We start from the raw sequence: 15046 nt of genomic DNA, 5'->3' as shown, positions 1-15046 counted from the left end.
TAGCAAAGTTGAAAAAAGACATAACACAGACACTCTGGAAAATGGGAACCGGGGCCATGGTTCAAGTGCAAGTATCCGCTGCAAGTGCAGTGGACCTCGGGGGCCTCAGTTCTTCCCTAACATAAAGAGTTGTCAAAAGGACAAATGAAAGACAGAGAACACTCTAATACAGATGATATTATTTAAATAAGTGCACACACAGAGATAAACATACACCATCACACCATACACATACGTGTGCGCACACCATCACACACACACACAGCACCTCTGGACCACGTACGAACAGGCGGCCCTGACACTGCTCCCGTGTGCACATGTCACTCCACTGTTACAAGCTCAGAGCTCGCCGTCCAGGCAGCTGCAGGCGATGGCACCTGCTGGCCGTGAGGGAGGAGGGATTTGTCACTTGCTGACAGGGGGAGGAGACCAGAGGAGGTCCAAGCACCTTGGGGAGCTCACGAGGGGCACCGAGACATGGCCAGGGGCTGCCACCTTCCTAGAACACAGTGCTCTGGCTCTGCCCAGTAGGATGCAGAGCCCCTGAGATGATTTATTGGTATTCCTCTCCTAGATCAATAGGCGGGTGGTTATAGATGCAGAGGGGGGCCACGGGGCACCACGGCCCCAAGGAATAAATTCATATGGCCTGTCAAGAGGTTTGCTGCCCCTGGCACGGGAGACAACCCTCCCCTGAGCAGAGCTGACACCTTGGGGGCACAGCAGGCACAAGTCAGCGGGAGCCCCCCATGCCCCTCCCCACCTCTTGCTGCAACCTGAGGATGCAGTTTATGGATCACTTGGTGTCTGATGGGCATGCTTCGAGGCGGGCAGCAGGGGGCACTGCTGTTGGGCCTGGCAGGCACTAATAAGTTTGGTGAAGTCTATCTCTGGATGCTCTGGGCCTTACTTAGCTGGCTGCCACTCTGAGGCTCCCCGCAAGCCCATGGCACAGATATGGTGAAGCTGAGATTCAGGAATGGTGGGCAACAGGGGGCACCCGTGATCCCCACAGTAAGCTCTAGGGTGTCCTGGGAGGGCAGTGCAGTATGGAGTAGGGTATGTGTGAACACCCTCTCCAGCTCAGTGCCAGGCCTGGCTGCTCCTTACCGCTACCCTGGATTCTGGACAATAAAGGACCCCTTGGCTGGGTGAAACCAGCTGGTTGGGGCAAAATACTTTGCATAAGTGCCCCTGCTATCCTAACCCCCCAAGGGGCAGAGGAGGCAGCAGAGCTCTGCCCTCCATGGGCCAGGCCCCTGGCTGGGTGCTGAGGACACATAGATGACTGAGCTTAGTCCCTGCTCAGTCCGGCAGGAGAGGCAGACGTTCGAACGAGAACTGTGGCCATGACCATTTATTGCTCACTTCCTTATACTGGGCCCTGCGCTAGGCACTTCCCGTGCACAGTCCCCTTCGCTTTAACCCTCACAACCGGTCTGCGAGGCAGGTACATTCATTTCCATAGAACTGAAGCTACTTGCCAGGAAACACGCAACCAAACCTGCCTCCTAATCCCGGCTCCATTCCTGACTGGCTTTGGGCAGGTAACTTTTCTGCCTCTACGTCCCCCTGCACAGGATGGGAACAGCGGAGTGACCACCTCGCAAGGCGGGGGTTCTACATGGGAAGCACGGTGCTGGACACCAGGCGGCTCTCAGGAACAGCAGTGATACCAACTCACTATTGTCATCTCAGAAGTAAGTCATTTCGCCTCATCGCCAAGTCTCCTCACCTGGAATACCCCTCTCCCTGCTTCACCATCTCTGGTAAGGAGGTACAGGGAGGAAGTAACTTTTATCTGTCCCTATAAGTGACACGGAGAGATGGTGCGGCCTAGAGGCACCCAGGGCCAGGCGGCCGAGTTCCGGGTCTGACCCTGCCCCCGCAGCTCCGAGGCTCGGGCGAGGACTCTCAGTCTCTGAGGCCACTGTCACCTCCTCTCAGCCCCACCCTCCCCGCTCCAGCGGCTGGTCATGCTGGTTATGGATCACTTGGTGTCTGACCACCTCACGGCTGGTCACCTGAAGCCACTAGTGACAAAGATCTATGTGGGACCTGTCTGTCACAGAGGTGGGGGCAGGGACCGGGGGACCCTCCTTCCAGCCCAGCTTTGCTTCCACGAGGTAACGGTAGAGACCTGCAGGGGACACCCCCCCCACCCCGCATTGCTCCTGTCCCCCCTCCACAGGATCTCTTGTCAGGGGTTAGAGTTCCCTTCCCTTTTTGGGAAATTCCAATATATGAAAGGAGGCTAAAGGATCTCAGAAAGTACATGACAGTCAATTCAGAGACCCCACAGTCTCCTCTAACACATTCCCGTCACCCCGTAAGGTCCCAAGCAAACAGCGCCTGCACGCAGGCCCGGCCTCTCCTTCTGCAGCACTGCCGTCCCACTTTGCACGCCCTAAGCTATGGCTTTTAATACATTTAGATGAAGTTAGACCTCCACTTCCTTGTCTTCCTCTCTATAAAGTCACCCTCCCCAAGGACAAAGTCCCATCCCGGACTGGTGTCCATCCCGGACTTTTACTGCGCAAACAATGAGCTGAAGGCCGGCAAAGGGCATTTCCTGCCTGTGGAGCCACAGCTCTGGCCAAGACCCCACGAAGCAAGTGCCATTGCCCCTCTCACCAGTAAGAAAACTGTGGTCCAGAGAGGTTAAGTCACTGACCAAAGCTGCACAGCTGACGAGCCATAGAGTCCCTTCTCTCTGCCCCGCATGTCCAAGCCAGCTTGGAGCCCTTGGGCCCTGCTCCCCAGCTTTCAACAAATTGTTGCGTTCATTTTTTTAAAAAAAAAATTTAGTGGACATGGGCACGACAGATCAGTTTGGGCTTTGAAGGACAGGCAGAACTGAGTTGGGCCGAGAGAAGACAGACCCTCCGGCACTTCCTAGAACAGCCTAGTGAGCATGTCAGGATGTGAGAAAAGAGCGAGAGATGGACACGAGCCCGGAGATGTCAGACCGATCTCTGGGCTCACAGAAGCAGTCATGGCAGGACGGCCTGAAGGTAAGCTGGGAGATGCAGGCTGAGGCCAGGTGGCTAAAAGCCTCACCTGCCCAGCTGAGGTGGATGAACTTGTCAGAACTTCAAGGACATGGCCATCCCTGAGACTCCAAGGCTCTCCTTGACTCTTTGCTTTGAGGAGCCACCTGGCATCATCTGACTCCTGACCTCACACCATTCTCCAGCCCAGACACTCTGGCTCCAGGGTCAGCTCCCCAGGGCATAACTGGAGGGCTGAAGGCGTGGCCCCAGGAGGAGGGGTACAGGGCTAATGGGGCAGTGCTGAAGGTCAGCAAGACGGGCACGCACCCCCAATGGAGGTACTGAAGCAGTACTGCTGGGCACAGACACAGGCAAACACGTTTGAGCAAATTGGAATGACATAAAAGTCTATTACAGCAAATCAAACAGCAGTCAGCATGACAGCCATTAGCCTGAAATGAATACACGGGGACTTAATGAGGTCTGTCGAGGCTGGCTTGGTGAATTAAGTTGCCAATTCTAGCAGGATTTCCCTTTCTTTACGGACTTGAAAGCATCCACACTGCCTCGTTAGGGCTTCGACAAGTGAATTGCAGGGCCTTTCACCCTGATAAAATGGATAATTACATGGAGAACAGCTTAGTGAGGGGAGAGGGGTGGGCAAGAGAGGGACCAAGAACAAACAAACCCAAACACACCTGCCTGCCTTCTCGCAAGGCCCGGTCAGGGGCTTTCAGAAGGAGAGGGGGCAGGCTTGGGTGGGCGGGGGCAGAGAGCTTCTCCCAGGAAAGAGGCAGGGCCTGGCCCTGATCCTCCTCCCACTCATTCCTATTCCAGGCCTGAAGACGGGGGTCACCATGGGCCATGTCTTCGGGCAGCTATGGACAGGCTGGAAGTTCTCCTCAAAGATGGGCTGCCCCAGGGCCTCTCAGAAACCCTCTGGTGCGGAGGCTGATGGAGGTCATCCTCCAGGGCTTCCTGGCACCAGGGAAGTTCATGAAAAATGCAGCTTCCTGGGCCAGCTCTCCCCCAAACTACTGATTCAGAATTGTGGGGACCCAGGAATAGAGGGTGGGGCAAAAGTAGGTTTACCACTGTTCGCATGGAAATCAATAAATAATAAAACAGGAACAAACTCTGGGCTTCGAGTATGCACAACGGTAAACCTGCTTTTGCCCCACCCTGTGCAACCTAACTAGTCCTGCCAGAAGTTCTGATGTTGCGTGTGTGGGGGACCCCCGGCTCACCCCTTCTCCAACACTTGGTACTGAACGGCTTCTGAAACACGTGGTTCTCCCATGACTGCTTGCGTAACTCCAGGGCAGGGGAGTAGATCACGGAGTGGGTCTTATTTAGAAAGTTCGTCCTTATGTAGAACTAGAATTTGTGGGTCCTCGGTGCAACACACCCAAACACACCAGGGCCACTTGGGCTGGGGAAAGTGGAAGCTGGAAAGGCAGGTACAGGCGGCTGGGACGGCCAAGAGAGGAGCTGAGTGAATGGAGGCAGCCATGGGAGCTTCTCTGCCAATCGCTCAAGGGAAAGGAAGGGCTTTTCCTACTGGATTCACCCTCAGATCACGGGTGTTAGCCCTAGAATGGGGCCTGGGCCAATTTCCTAGTTAGCCACTGGAATGGAAGGCAGCAAAGGGACAGTGACAGGTCTAGAGCCTCACCTAGACAGTTGTTGGCACAGTCAGGACTAGAACCCGGGTGTCTTGACCTCTAGTCTCCCTCTTCCCATGACACAACACAGGAGCTCCACCGCTCACATTGACAAGATTCTGTGGAAACCCACCTCCTCCAGGAAGCCTGCTGAGATTTCTCTGATCACTGGCAACTCCTCAGTATTGATGCTTCGCAAGATCTACAATGCCCCCGTTTCTCTGGCTTGTGTTCTCACTCTGTTCAGAACTGCAAGGCCTCTGCCACAAATCACGCTTCTCAAGGGCAGGCATCTGGGGTTGCCAGGGTAGCCTCAATGCAAACAGAAGGCCCTGGCCTCAACGTTAGGCTAGGGGTCAGCAGGTCCTTTGCTGGTACCCTGCTGGGGACTGAGTCAGGCAGCTAAGTTCTAGCTCAGGTGACCAGACCAGGGTGGTCAGTGCCAAGCCACCTGAGCTCAGCAGTGGCCTGGTCTCTGTCCAGCTGACACCACATGTGCACTGGCCACAGTGAGCATCCCCGATCGAGTGTCAGGCCAGCAAAGTGACCCAGGGATGTTTACGCATGAGCAAGTAAACCGTGTGGGCCTTGTTCCAAGGACTGCGTGTCCTTGGCAGCAGGCCTTCTCGGTACCCCCTCATCAGATGGGCAGGAGGCAGGCCACCTTATCCTGCCTGCCTTCTGTTTTTATCAGCTAAGAAGGGCTGTGGCCCAGAGAGGTAAAGTGACATGTCCAAATGGACCCAGCAATCTGGGAGCAGAGCAACGGCTGAGCCTGGGGTCTCTTGCTGCTGGTTTGGCTCTTGTCACTGCATATTGCTCTGGCCGCCCACGTCTCCATGCTGTGAGAGCTGGCACAGCACCAAGCCCACACCAGACACTCAATAAATATTTGTTAAATAAATGACAGAAGAGGCTCTCTCCTTGGAGGCAGAGGCCTTTGGAGAATTCCGGAAGATTCTGACAGGGTGGTGTTGGAGGTCATATCTCGAGGCCATGGAGAGAGGAGAAGTCTGGCCCCAGTCCAAGGGCTGGGGAGGACTACGACCTCTCGTCCCCTTGCCATTGCTGCTGCCTACTGCCCCTGAGAGGGAAGGCAGAGGGCAGCCATGCCTGCCAGGATGGCAGCTGAGCAATGGGTCCAAGGCTCATTAACTCCAAGCCATGCCCTTGGTTTCTGAGTCCAGGCCCGTAGTGCAGGCTGGCACGTAGAGACCCTTAATTAAATTAGGGAGGCTTCCAAATGAGAGAGGGCCCAGTGCCAAGCTGCAGTCCCCAGCACAGCGGCCACAGCTCAGGGTACCGGGGCCCATGCTTGGGTCTGTGGGCTCTCCCTGATTATGTCCTGCACCCCCAGGGGGTGGGCATGGGAACCTCCAGTATGTCCCCACCCACACACCTGTCCTCATTTCCCTCAGTCTGGCATGAGATTAGGACCCTTGACTCACAGCTGAGCAAGGAGGGCCAGAAACAGGGAACTTGAGGGGCACAAAACAAAGTCTCTTCGCCCCTGAGGGAATCTGAGGCTGTGCTGGGAGCCAGGAGGTATGAAACCAAAGCTGGTGCCCATCTCCACCGCTCTGAGCCTCAGCTTTCCTATCCATAAACTGCAGAGGTATTTTCCAAAGATTCTTTCAGTTTTCCTGATCCAACGACCTATAACAAAGGGGCTAGGACTCAAATGCCATGGTGCCCATCTGCTTCTCTCCAGTGGATTCTGTCTCCCAGCATCCCCACCTCAACCCTTCACTGCTTTCGTCCAGAGCCTTAAAGGCAGCCCTGAAGGATATCCAGCTAGAAGGTTGTTCCCCACCACCTTCAAGGTCTTTGCTAACTGCCAGTCCAGAAGTCTGCCATCAGCCACCAGGGACAGGGACAGCAAGCAAAGAGAATCCTGGTGCCATGGTGAGCCACCAGCCAGTTTATTAATGAACCACTTATAGTGCAATGGGTTGTACTTCTCAGTTACCGGCAACAGCATGGTTTTACATGCACGCACTCATGCAAACACTCTGAACACACAGACGTCCCAGCGCCGCCAAGGGCCACCGGGACAGTAGGTGAGCACAGGACTGGGGAAAGAAAGTCCCTTCCTGGAACTGCACGCTCCCTCCATCCTGGAGGTGGGCGGCACTGTTCTGGCCAAAGCAGGGAGGTCTGGGGCTGCCAACCCACCTGCCCAAGGCCCACACCGGCTATGAGTGGAAGAAAACAGAACACCACACAGGTCCCTCCTAACCTCTGTCATGTCTCTGATTCCAGCCGGAGCTATGGGACTTTTCCAAGGCCAGCCCTCTCTCGGGCACGAGACTCCCACCAACCCGCTCTCCCCGATGAGCACATGGGCCCACACCCTCAGAGAGGGTGCCTGAGCTGCAGTGTGGGCAGGAGAAGAAAAGCTAGACATGCCCTTGCCCTGGCTGACTCTTCACCCACTCCCAGCGGCAGGTGCCCAGGGTCCCCCAAGTGTGACCCAGCAGCTCCTACCTCAGGGATGCGGACGCTGTAGGGCTGATTGTGGAATGTGGGTGCGTTGTCATTCACATCCCCGACCTGAATGTTCACCTTCCGCGTGATCACCTGGCAAGGGAAGGGCAAGGCATCTGTGTTGGCATTGGCTTCTGGCTTCTCTCCACCCGAGGAACCCAGAACAATGCTCCCCGGGGCAGCAGGGGCCTCAGGGAATACTCACCCCCTGGTGGTCGCTGACAGAGAACTCCACTGTGAACTCCGACTTGGTCTAAAAGAAAGGAAGGGAGGGAGGAGGGTGGAGTTAGGGAGATGTGCCGAGGTCCTGAGGCCTGAGCCCTGCCTGGAGCTGGAGACCTCCAGTATCGCCCCAGGAGCTGGTCTGGGACTGGGTGCCCAAAGGCTTCCCTAAAAAACAAGCAGTGCCCCTTGGTTTGGCAAAGTGGGTTCAGAATAGGGATTCTTCCCATAAAAGAGCAACAAGATTGGAGCAACAGTCTTGGGTTCTAATCTAGACTCGGCCTTTAAACTGCTGTGTGATCTTGAACAGGCTGCTAGACACCTCTGTGGCCACTTCCTCAAATGTAAGGAGAAAGCAGGAGCTGGGGGTTTGCTCAAGCTCTTACCTTAATTTGCTAAGGACTACAGACTCATCAATTTCTGCCTCTCTGGAAAATGTCCTTTGGTGGGATTTGTTTGGGGCAGGGGTAGATTTGAATACCCCAGGGAGCCCCCATTCTATGGGGGATGAACCCAGGATCATCATCCCTCTTGCCTATCCAGCCAGTGTTGCCCCTTGCCTGGAGACACACACAACCACCCCATTCCAATCCCAAGTCCAGCACTGGCCCTTGAAGGACACAGTTCAGGGAGGAAGATGCTGCTTCAGGGTCACAATGAGGCCTCAGAGGAAGGCCCCTAAAAGATGATGACCTCTCCTATCCTAGGGTCTGCTCCCCAGGTGCCCCCCCAGGGGAGGACTGAGGTCATACCTCTCTGTCCAGTGGCTGCCGGAGCCACACCACACCTGTGTCAGGCTCCACGGCAAAGAATCGGGAGGCCTCCTCACCAGACACACCAAATACCAGGGGGTCATTGTCCATGTCTCGAGCCAGCAGCTGGGTCACAGAGGAACCTGCAGTATCCAAGGGAGAAGGCAAAAATGGGGCGTCAGTCCATTCCTTAGCACCTGGCTTGGGTTGCTGAATCCCAGTGGGGGGTGACCACCAAGAGATCCCCAGCAGGTCACTGACTACAGCAAAGCCTCTTGTGGTGGCTCTGACCCAGGCTCCCCACCTCCATCCTGGCCACATGGCGGTGTGTGTGTGCCTATAACAGGGAACCATCATTTACCATGTATGTAATGGACAGCTGTGACTTCTGCCTGGACTTCCTTTTTCTGATTTTAATGTAGAGTTCCCCCTTCTGCAAGTGGCTCAGATAAGAACAGGCCCCCAACCTTTCAATTCTTATGTTTCAAGATGGGCACCCAACTCAGCCCTGGCCAATCAGAGCATTTCATTTTCCTGGTGACAATGATTGGCTCAGGGATGAGCATGTGACCCAGGCTAGCCAATCAAAGCTAACCCTGGGACTTTTGCTGAAACTACAGGGAAGGAGAGGAGCTCTCCTTCCACTGGGGTTGCTAAACTGGCTCTGCTGGCAGCAGTCTCTGGCACCGCACGGTAAGGGCCTACCTGAGAATGAGGCCAATGAGGGGGAAAACCGAGGCAAATGGTGCCTGGAGAGAGATTCCTGATGGCGTGAGGGTGTGCGGCCAGCTGTACCCAATTTTAGCTCTATCCTCTGGACTTCTCAGCTATGTGAACTAATAAATCCACCCCCTCCCCTTTTTCTGCCTGAGTCAGTTGAGTTGGATTTCAGTCTTTTTTAAAAATCTTTTTTTAAGGATTTTTATTTATTTATTTATCTATAGAGGGGAAGGGAAGGAGAGAGGGAGAGAAATATCAATGTATGGTTGCCTCTCCTGTGTCCCATGCTGGGAACTGGCCTGCAACCCAGGCATGTGCCCTGAGGAATCGAATGGTAATCCTTTGGTTCACAGGCCTGTGCTCAGTCCATTGAGCTACGTCAGCCAGGGCAGATTTCAGTCTTTTGCAAATGGAAGTACCCTTTCTAATTCAGAATAGTTTACAAAACTTGGCATTCATTCAACAGTGACTAGGTACTGTCCTGGTGGTAAGCACTGGGGTACCCAGAAGTTAGGGAGATGAGGCCCAACCTCAAGGAACTCCAGTCTAACATGGGGTGACAAGGTCTAGTTCCTGTTCACGAAAAAAAAGAAGGTGTCACCCTTCACCCGGAAACAAAGATCTGGCCAGAGTACACCCTGGGCATTAGGATGTCTGGCCTGCAGCCCTGCCTAAGACATCCCTGTGTAGTGTAGCATCTTCTGGGGTTCACAGCCCTCCCTAGATAGCCTTCGGATAGGGTGACACCCACCCTAGTTTGTCTAGGACTGAGGTAGAACACATACTAAAAACAGGTGGTACCAAGCAATTGAATCAGCTGGTCATCATAGCTTGAGGAGGTCTTTACACCCCTACGAACCATACAAAATGTTACGAGTGTGCAGTGTGTCATTTTCTGCAGAGAGAGTCTGTAGTCTTCATCTGAGTATCAAAGGACTGGTTAAATTAGAACCAAGCTTTGGGCGAGTCTCTTCTTTCAAAGCCCCAGTTTACCATATAAAATAGGATGGACACTCTTCTGTGAATACTGACTCTCATATTTACTGAACAGCTCTCAATGATCAGGCTAAGTAAGGAGGGATTCCAAACTCTGGGAATGTTATCTAGAAAAGAACACTAATGAGGTTTTCTAGGCGGACTTTTCAAAGCCAGTTCTAACACGACAATGATAGCTAACATTTCTGAGCACTAATCACACTCCAGACACCAGGCTAAAAGATTCCCGTGTACTGGTGGACTGTGTAATTCAATCCCTACTGTCGTTCTCCCCATAACACATGAGATAACAAGGTGATTAAGTCATTTATAATGGCGACACAGTTACAAACGGCAGAGCTGAATTCAAAGCCCACAATTATTTCCACAGCTTTACATCCCCAACACTTGATCAGCAAACTCAAGATTTAGGACTTCCATGGACGTGACCCTGTCAGACCCAGCCTGGAAGCCCAACACTTGGAGAAGGAAGCTATGGGGCAACGATTAGACTGTCGTGACAGGCCAGACGTGGTGACTGGCCTGTTCACAAATCCTCTCGGTGACTCTGTTTGGGGGTCATCGTCACACCCATTCTGCAGATTAGGAAGGTGAGGCTCAGAGAGGCAAAATAGCTTCTCTCTGTGACACAGCCAAGGAGGACATGGCAGTATCCAGGGTGATGGGAGTGGGTGAGAAGAGGGAGAAGAAGGAATAGAATCATGGGACAGAGTTGAAAACAAAGTTAGAAACTACTTGGGGAGCCCGTTTTAAACATGGAGAAACTAAGGTATTTAGCCATTTTCCCAAAGTACAATGGAGAGCAACAGAATCATGCCTGAAACCCGTTTCCATTCCCTCAGACTCCCGGTACCGAGTTCTTTCTACACGAGGAAGGCGGGGGTGCATGAAGTCATGGAGAAACGAAGCACATCTCCCCGAAGCATCTGTGTTGCTCAGTGACAAGCAATTGTTTTGTACTAAATGGGAATATTTTGGGAACACAATGTAACATTTAATTTAAAGACACAACCTAAAACTGTAAAAGAATTTCCAATCTCCCCGAGACTCCCAGGGATACACATTTCCTTTTCGTTACCCTCGAAAGTCCTTTGGTGGCCAAGTCTGAGGAACACAGCTATTTCCCAATGCCTTGGGGAAATTCACGGGGAAACTGAGGCCCACCAGGCCCTGCTTACCCGCAGCACAGCAGTGAGTCTGTAGTACCCTCGCTGGACTGAACCCCCCACCTGCCGACCTCTTTCCGGGCCCAGCCCAGCCGGAGGGGGTGGAGCCAAGCTCCCAGAGGGCCAATGGGGGTTCTGGGAAAGCCAAACTGGCCATCCAGCCAAGGTCGCACTTCTCAGCCTGATATCCCAGATGGCTCTCTGAGGCCCGAAGCTCAGGTCCTCCCAAGAAGGGGGGTGCTGGGCAGGACAGGGATGGGGCCATCAGCTGCTGTCACCCACCCTGTAATTTCATGGACTTTTATCCATTTTCCCCTCAATTATGTGCTGCTTGAAATGGTCCTTTTCGGCTTCCTCACGGGCTCTTGCCTGCTCATGCCTTCTTTGTGTCCCAGGTAATTGCTAGTGACCTTTTCTAAGTCTACTAATTAAAGGTACCGATTTAATATTATATTTAAGATGAGATGCCCTGCAATTTTCCAGCTGGGCACGTACTCCCCCTCCTAGCACTGTTCTGCCACTCTGCAGAAGCTGGGCATAGCCTGGGCTTCTCCGGGACACACGCCTTATTTCCACCAGGGCGGCTTCCAGCAACCTCTGTTTGTATCCGTTGTACAGAAATGAGGCCAAGATGAGGGGCCCAGCTCCAGCCCAAAGCCCGTAGAAGCAGCCACTCAGCAGAACCACCCCTGGCCGTGTGACCACAGGGTACACACACCACACTCGGCTTGTTTCCCACCCGGGGAACAGACAGCGTACCCTGCAACCCGGGCTGTGCAACTCCTAGTTTGTCTCATTCCTCCGCCCTTTCTTTCCTTCCCTTTCTTTTCTTTTCCCTCCCTCCCTTCCTTCCTTCCTTCTTGTGGTAAAATACACATCAAATATACTCTTTAACCCACTTTAAACTGTACAAATCAGTGGCATTAGGTACATTCACGATGTGCCGGCATCACCACTACCTGTTTCCAGATCATTTTCTTTTTTTGTATGTATTTTACTTTATTTTTTAAAATTATTTTATTGTTGTTCAAGTATAGTTGTCTGTATTTTCTCCCCACCTCTCCCGTGCAGATCATTTTCTTCACCCCAAAAGGAAACCCGTACCCACTAACAGTCACTCCCCACTCCTCTCCTAGCCCCTGGCAACCAGTAATCTTCAGTCTGTCTACAGAGTTGATTGGTTGGTCTGGACATTTCATATGAATAGAATCCTACGTGGTCTTTGTCTCTGGCTTCTTTCACTCAGCATGATGTTTTCAAGGGTCATCCATGTTGTAGCATGTATTAGTACTTAATCCCTGTGTATGACTAACGTTCCATTGTGTGGCTAGGCCACGTTTTGTCTATCCATTCACCGGCTGATGGACATTTGGGTTGTTTTCACCTTTTGGATAGTGTGCACAGTGCTGCTGTAAACGTGTGTGGACAAGGTTTTATTTGAACGCTTGTTTTCGATTTTTGGGGGTATCAACCTGGGAGTGGAATTTCAGGGTTTGACGGTAATTCTACATTTAACTCATTGAAGAACCACCAAATTGCTTTCCATGGCAGTGGCGACATTTACATTCCTACCAGCAGTGGATGAGGGCATAGGAGGAAAATCAACAACTCACAGGAACTGGGTGGCCCAGTGTGGTGGAGAGAGGGGAGCCAGGCAGCACTACAGAGCAGAAGCTACTGGTACCATGCCCACTATGCTTCAAAATATACCCGTATCACACACGCCTGCCCAACCTCCCACGCTGGCCCCAGGACCCTTGCCTGGGCAGTTCCCACCATCAGGGACTGCCCCACCCATACACAGGACAGACCGGAAGTGCCAGGGAGCTAATATCCCTGGTGGCAGCACTCAAAGAATGACTGATGTAAGATGGTGGATAAACGCCCCAGCTCCCTCACCTCTTGGGAGTTAGCTCAGAGGCCAGGTTAGCACACTGGCTCTCAGAGTCCCCAACAGGATTCATCTCCAGTTACCCACACTGGTGACCTGGTGGGTAATGCATCTTTATGGCTTCCTTCCCCTCCTTGTCTCATGTCCTCACTTCCCCACCTGTTTCCTGGAATTCTCTCCCTAGTAAAGTCTTTGTACATGAGTCCTCAACCCACAGTCTGCTTTTAGGAGAATGCACACAAGACACTCCCTAAGACTGTGGCATCAGAATCACCAGGGAGCTTGTTACAATACTGATTCCCAGGCCCCACTGGTTTGGTTGGCTGGTTGACTTTGGTTGGTTTGTGTTGACTTTTAAACAGTAACCCCCACTCTCCCTGCAAGAGAGTCTGGCACACAGCCAGGTGTGGAAGTCCTGAGACTGGTTTATAGCAGGATGATATTCAAATATTTAACAATGGGCACAGTACAGACATCAACCAATCAGAAAGGACACTGGCCATAAACAACCAGACCTGTGAGTACTGCCTGTGAGTCAGCCTGGTTTATGGCTCATATTTTAGATGCAGGAAAAAGCTCCTTGGGTCTCAGAATGATTTAAAAGCTCAGTCTCAGGGTTCTTGGCTCAATCAGCGCTGCTGGAGGACCCTTTGCTTTGCCTCCCTGCCCTCCCGGGGAAAGGCAACCCAGTGGGGATCGCTAGCCCCTCTACTCTGTGCCCGCCCAGCCCATGCTGGGGCCCAGCCTAACCTCACGGTTGGGAGGCATAACTTTAAAGAACTTAAATTATTGTACACCCATGTGCATAGCAGCATTATTCACAATAGCCAAAAGGTGGAGGCAACCCAAGTATCCTTCAATGAAAGAATGAATAATTGAAATGTGGTATACAAGATCTGTCCAGGAAAGTCCAGCCATTATTAATATAACAATGGTTTGTGAGATACCAATGTAACCTGGCAGCCAAAGACAGTGGACTGGGATGTGCATGGGTGAACAATGACGACTTCACTGTACTAGTCAGTGGGGACAGTAGATGCCACTGAGTGAACATGTGAACTGTGTGGCCGTCACATTGAAAATGCCTGTGTGAGTAGAGCAATGAATCTGCATCAAATTTTGCATTAAGCTTGAACATTCCTCTGCAGAAGCTATTCCGATGATTCAGAAGATTCAGAAGACTTCGGGGACAATACAAGGAGTGCAGCACAAATGAAAGTGTGGCACAAATGCTTCAAAGAGGGTCAAGAATCTGTTGAAAGCGATCCCCATTCTGGAAGGCCCGCAACAAGTAGAACACCTGACAGTGCTGAACGTGTATGGGCTGCCGCCAGCAAAGATTGGCCACTGACGGTGTGAGACCTAGAAGCTGATCTGAGGATTCCAAAAACAACTGTGTCTGAGATCCTGGAGCAGGATCTTGGCATGAAAGGTGTTGTGGCAAAATTCGTTCTGTGGCTTCTGCTACCAGAGCAAAAGGAACATCATGCTGCCGTTGCTAATGACTTGATTCAAACCCCTACTGATGAACCAGGTTTCCTCACGGAGGTCATAACCAGAGATGAATCGTGGGTCTATGGCTGCATGATCCAGAAATGAAGGCCCAGTCCCCCCTATGGACGTTGCCAGGTTCTCCACTCCTGGGGAAGGTGCGGTAAAGTCGCAGGCAAGATCAAGACCATGTTAACTGTGTTTTTGATTGGGTAGGTGTTATCCATCATAGGTACATCCCTCCAGGCCAGACAGTTAGTAAGGAGTACTACCTCAATGTTCTTCATAGGTTGAGAGATGTAATATGATGAAAACTGCCCCAGCTATGGGCAACTGGTGATTGACAGCTTCATCAGGACAATGTGCCCACTCATATAGACAATGTGCCTCATGTAGAGTTTTTTGGTGAAACATCAAATTGCTCAGGTGACTCAACTCCCTTACAGCCTAGATTTGGCACCCTGTTAATTCTGACTTTTCTCAAAACTAAGACTATTTTCTCAATCACCTTTGAAAGGGAAGAGATTTCAGACTGTCAATGAGATTCAAGAAAATACGCCGGGGCAGCTGATGGCAATTCCAAAGGATTTTTGCAGAGTGTTTTGAACAGTGGGAGAGACGCTGGGAGATCTGTGTGAGGTCCCAGGGTGCCTGCTTTGAAAGG

General features: G+C 52.2%; 1 protein-coding gene across 1 annotated transcript in view; it reads right to left on the bottom strand.

Moving 5' to 3' along the window:
• Positions 1–15046, bottom strand: part of CDH23 (cadherin related 23) — a 427421-nt gene that overhangs the window by 301249 nt on the left and 111126 nt on the right. Inside the window, exons 4-6 of the mRNA XM_037055825.1 lie at positions 8119–8261; positions 7350–7397; positions 7145–7237 (exon numbers count right to left, since the gene is read on the bottom strand). Coding sequence (XP_036911720.1) covers positions 7145–7237; positions 7350–7397; positions 8119–8261 — 284 coding nt within the window. The remainder of the gene's footprint in view (positions 1–7144; positions 7238–7349; positions 7398–8118; positions 8262–15046) is intronic.

The sequence above is a fragment of the Sturnira hondurensis genome, unplaced genomic scaffold (assembly GCF_014824575.4).
Source record: "Sturnira hondurensis isolate 20B ecotype Veracruz unplaced genomic scaffold, ASM1482457v3 Scaffold0008761, whole genome shotgun sequence".
Classification (NCBI taxonomy): domain Eukaryota; kingdom Metazoa; phylum Chordata; class Mammalia; order Chiroptera; family Phyllostomidae; genus Sturnira; species Sturnira hondurensis.
The sequence above is the reverse complement of the archived record's forward strand: the minus strand, read 5'-3'. Positions and strand labels throughout refer to the sequence as shown.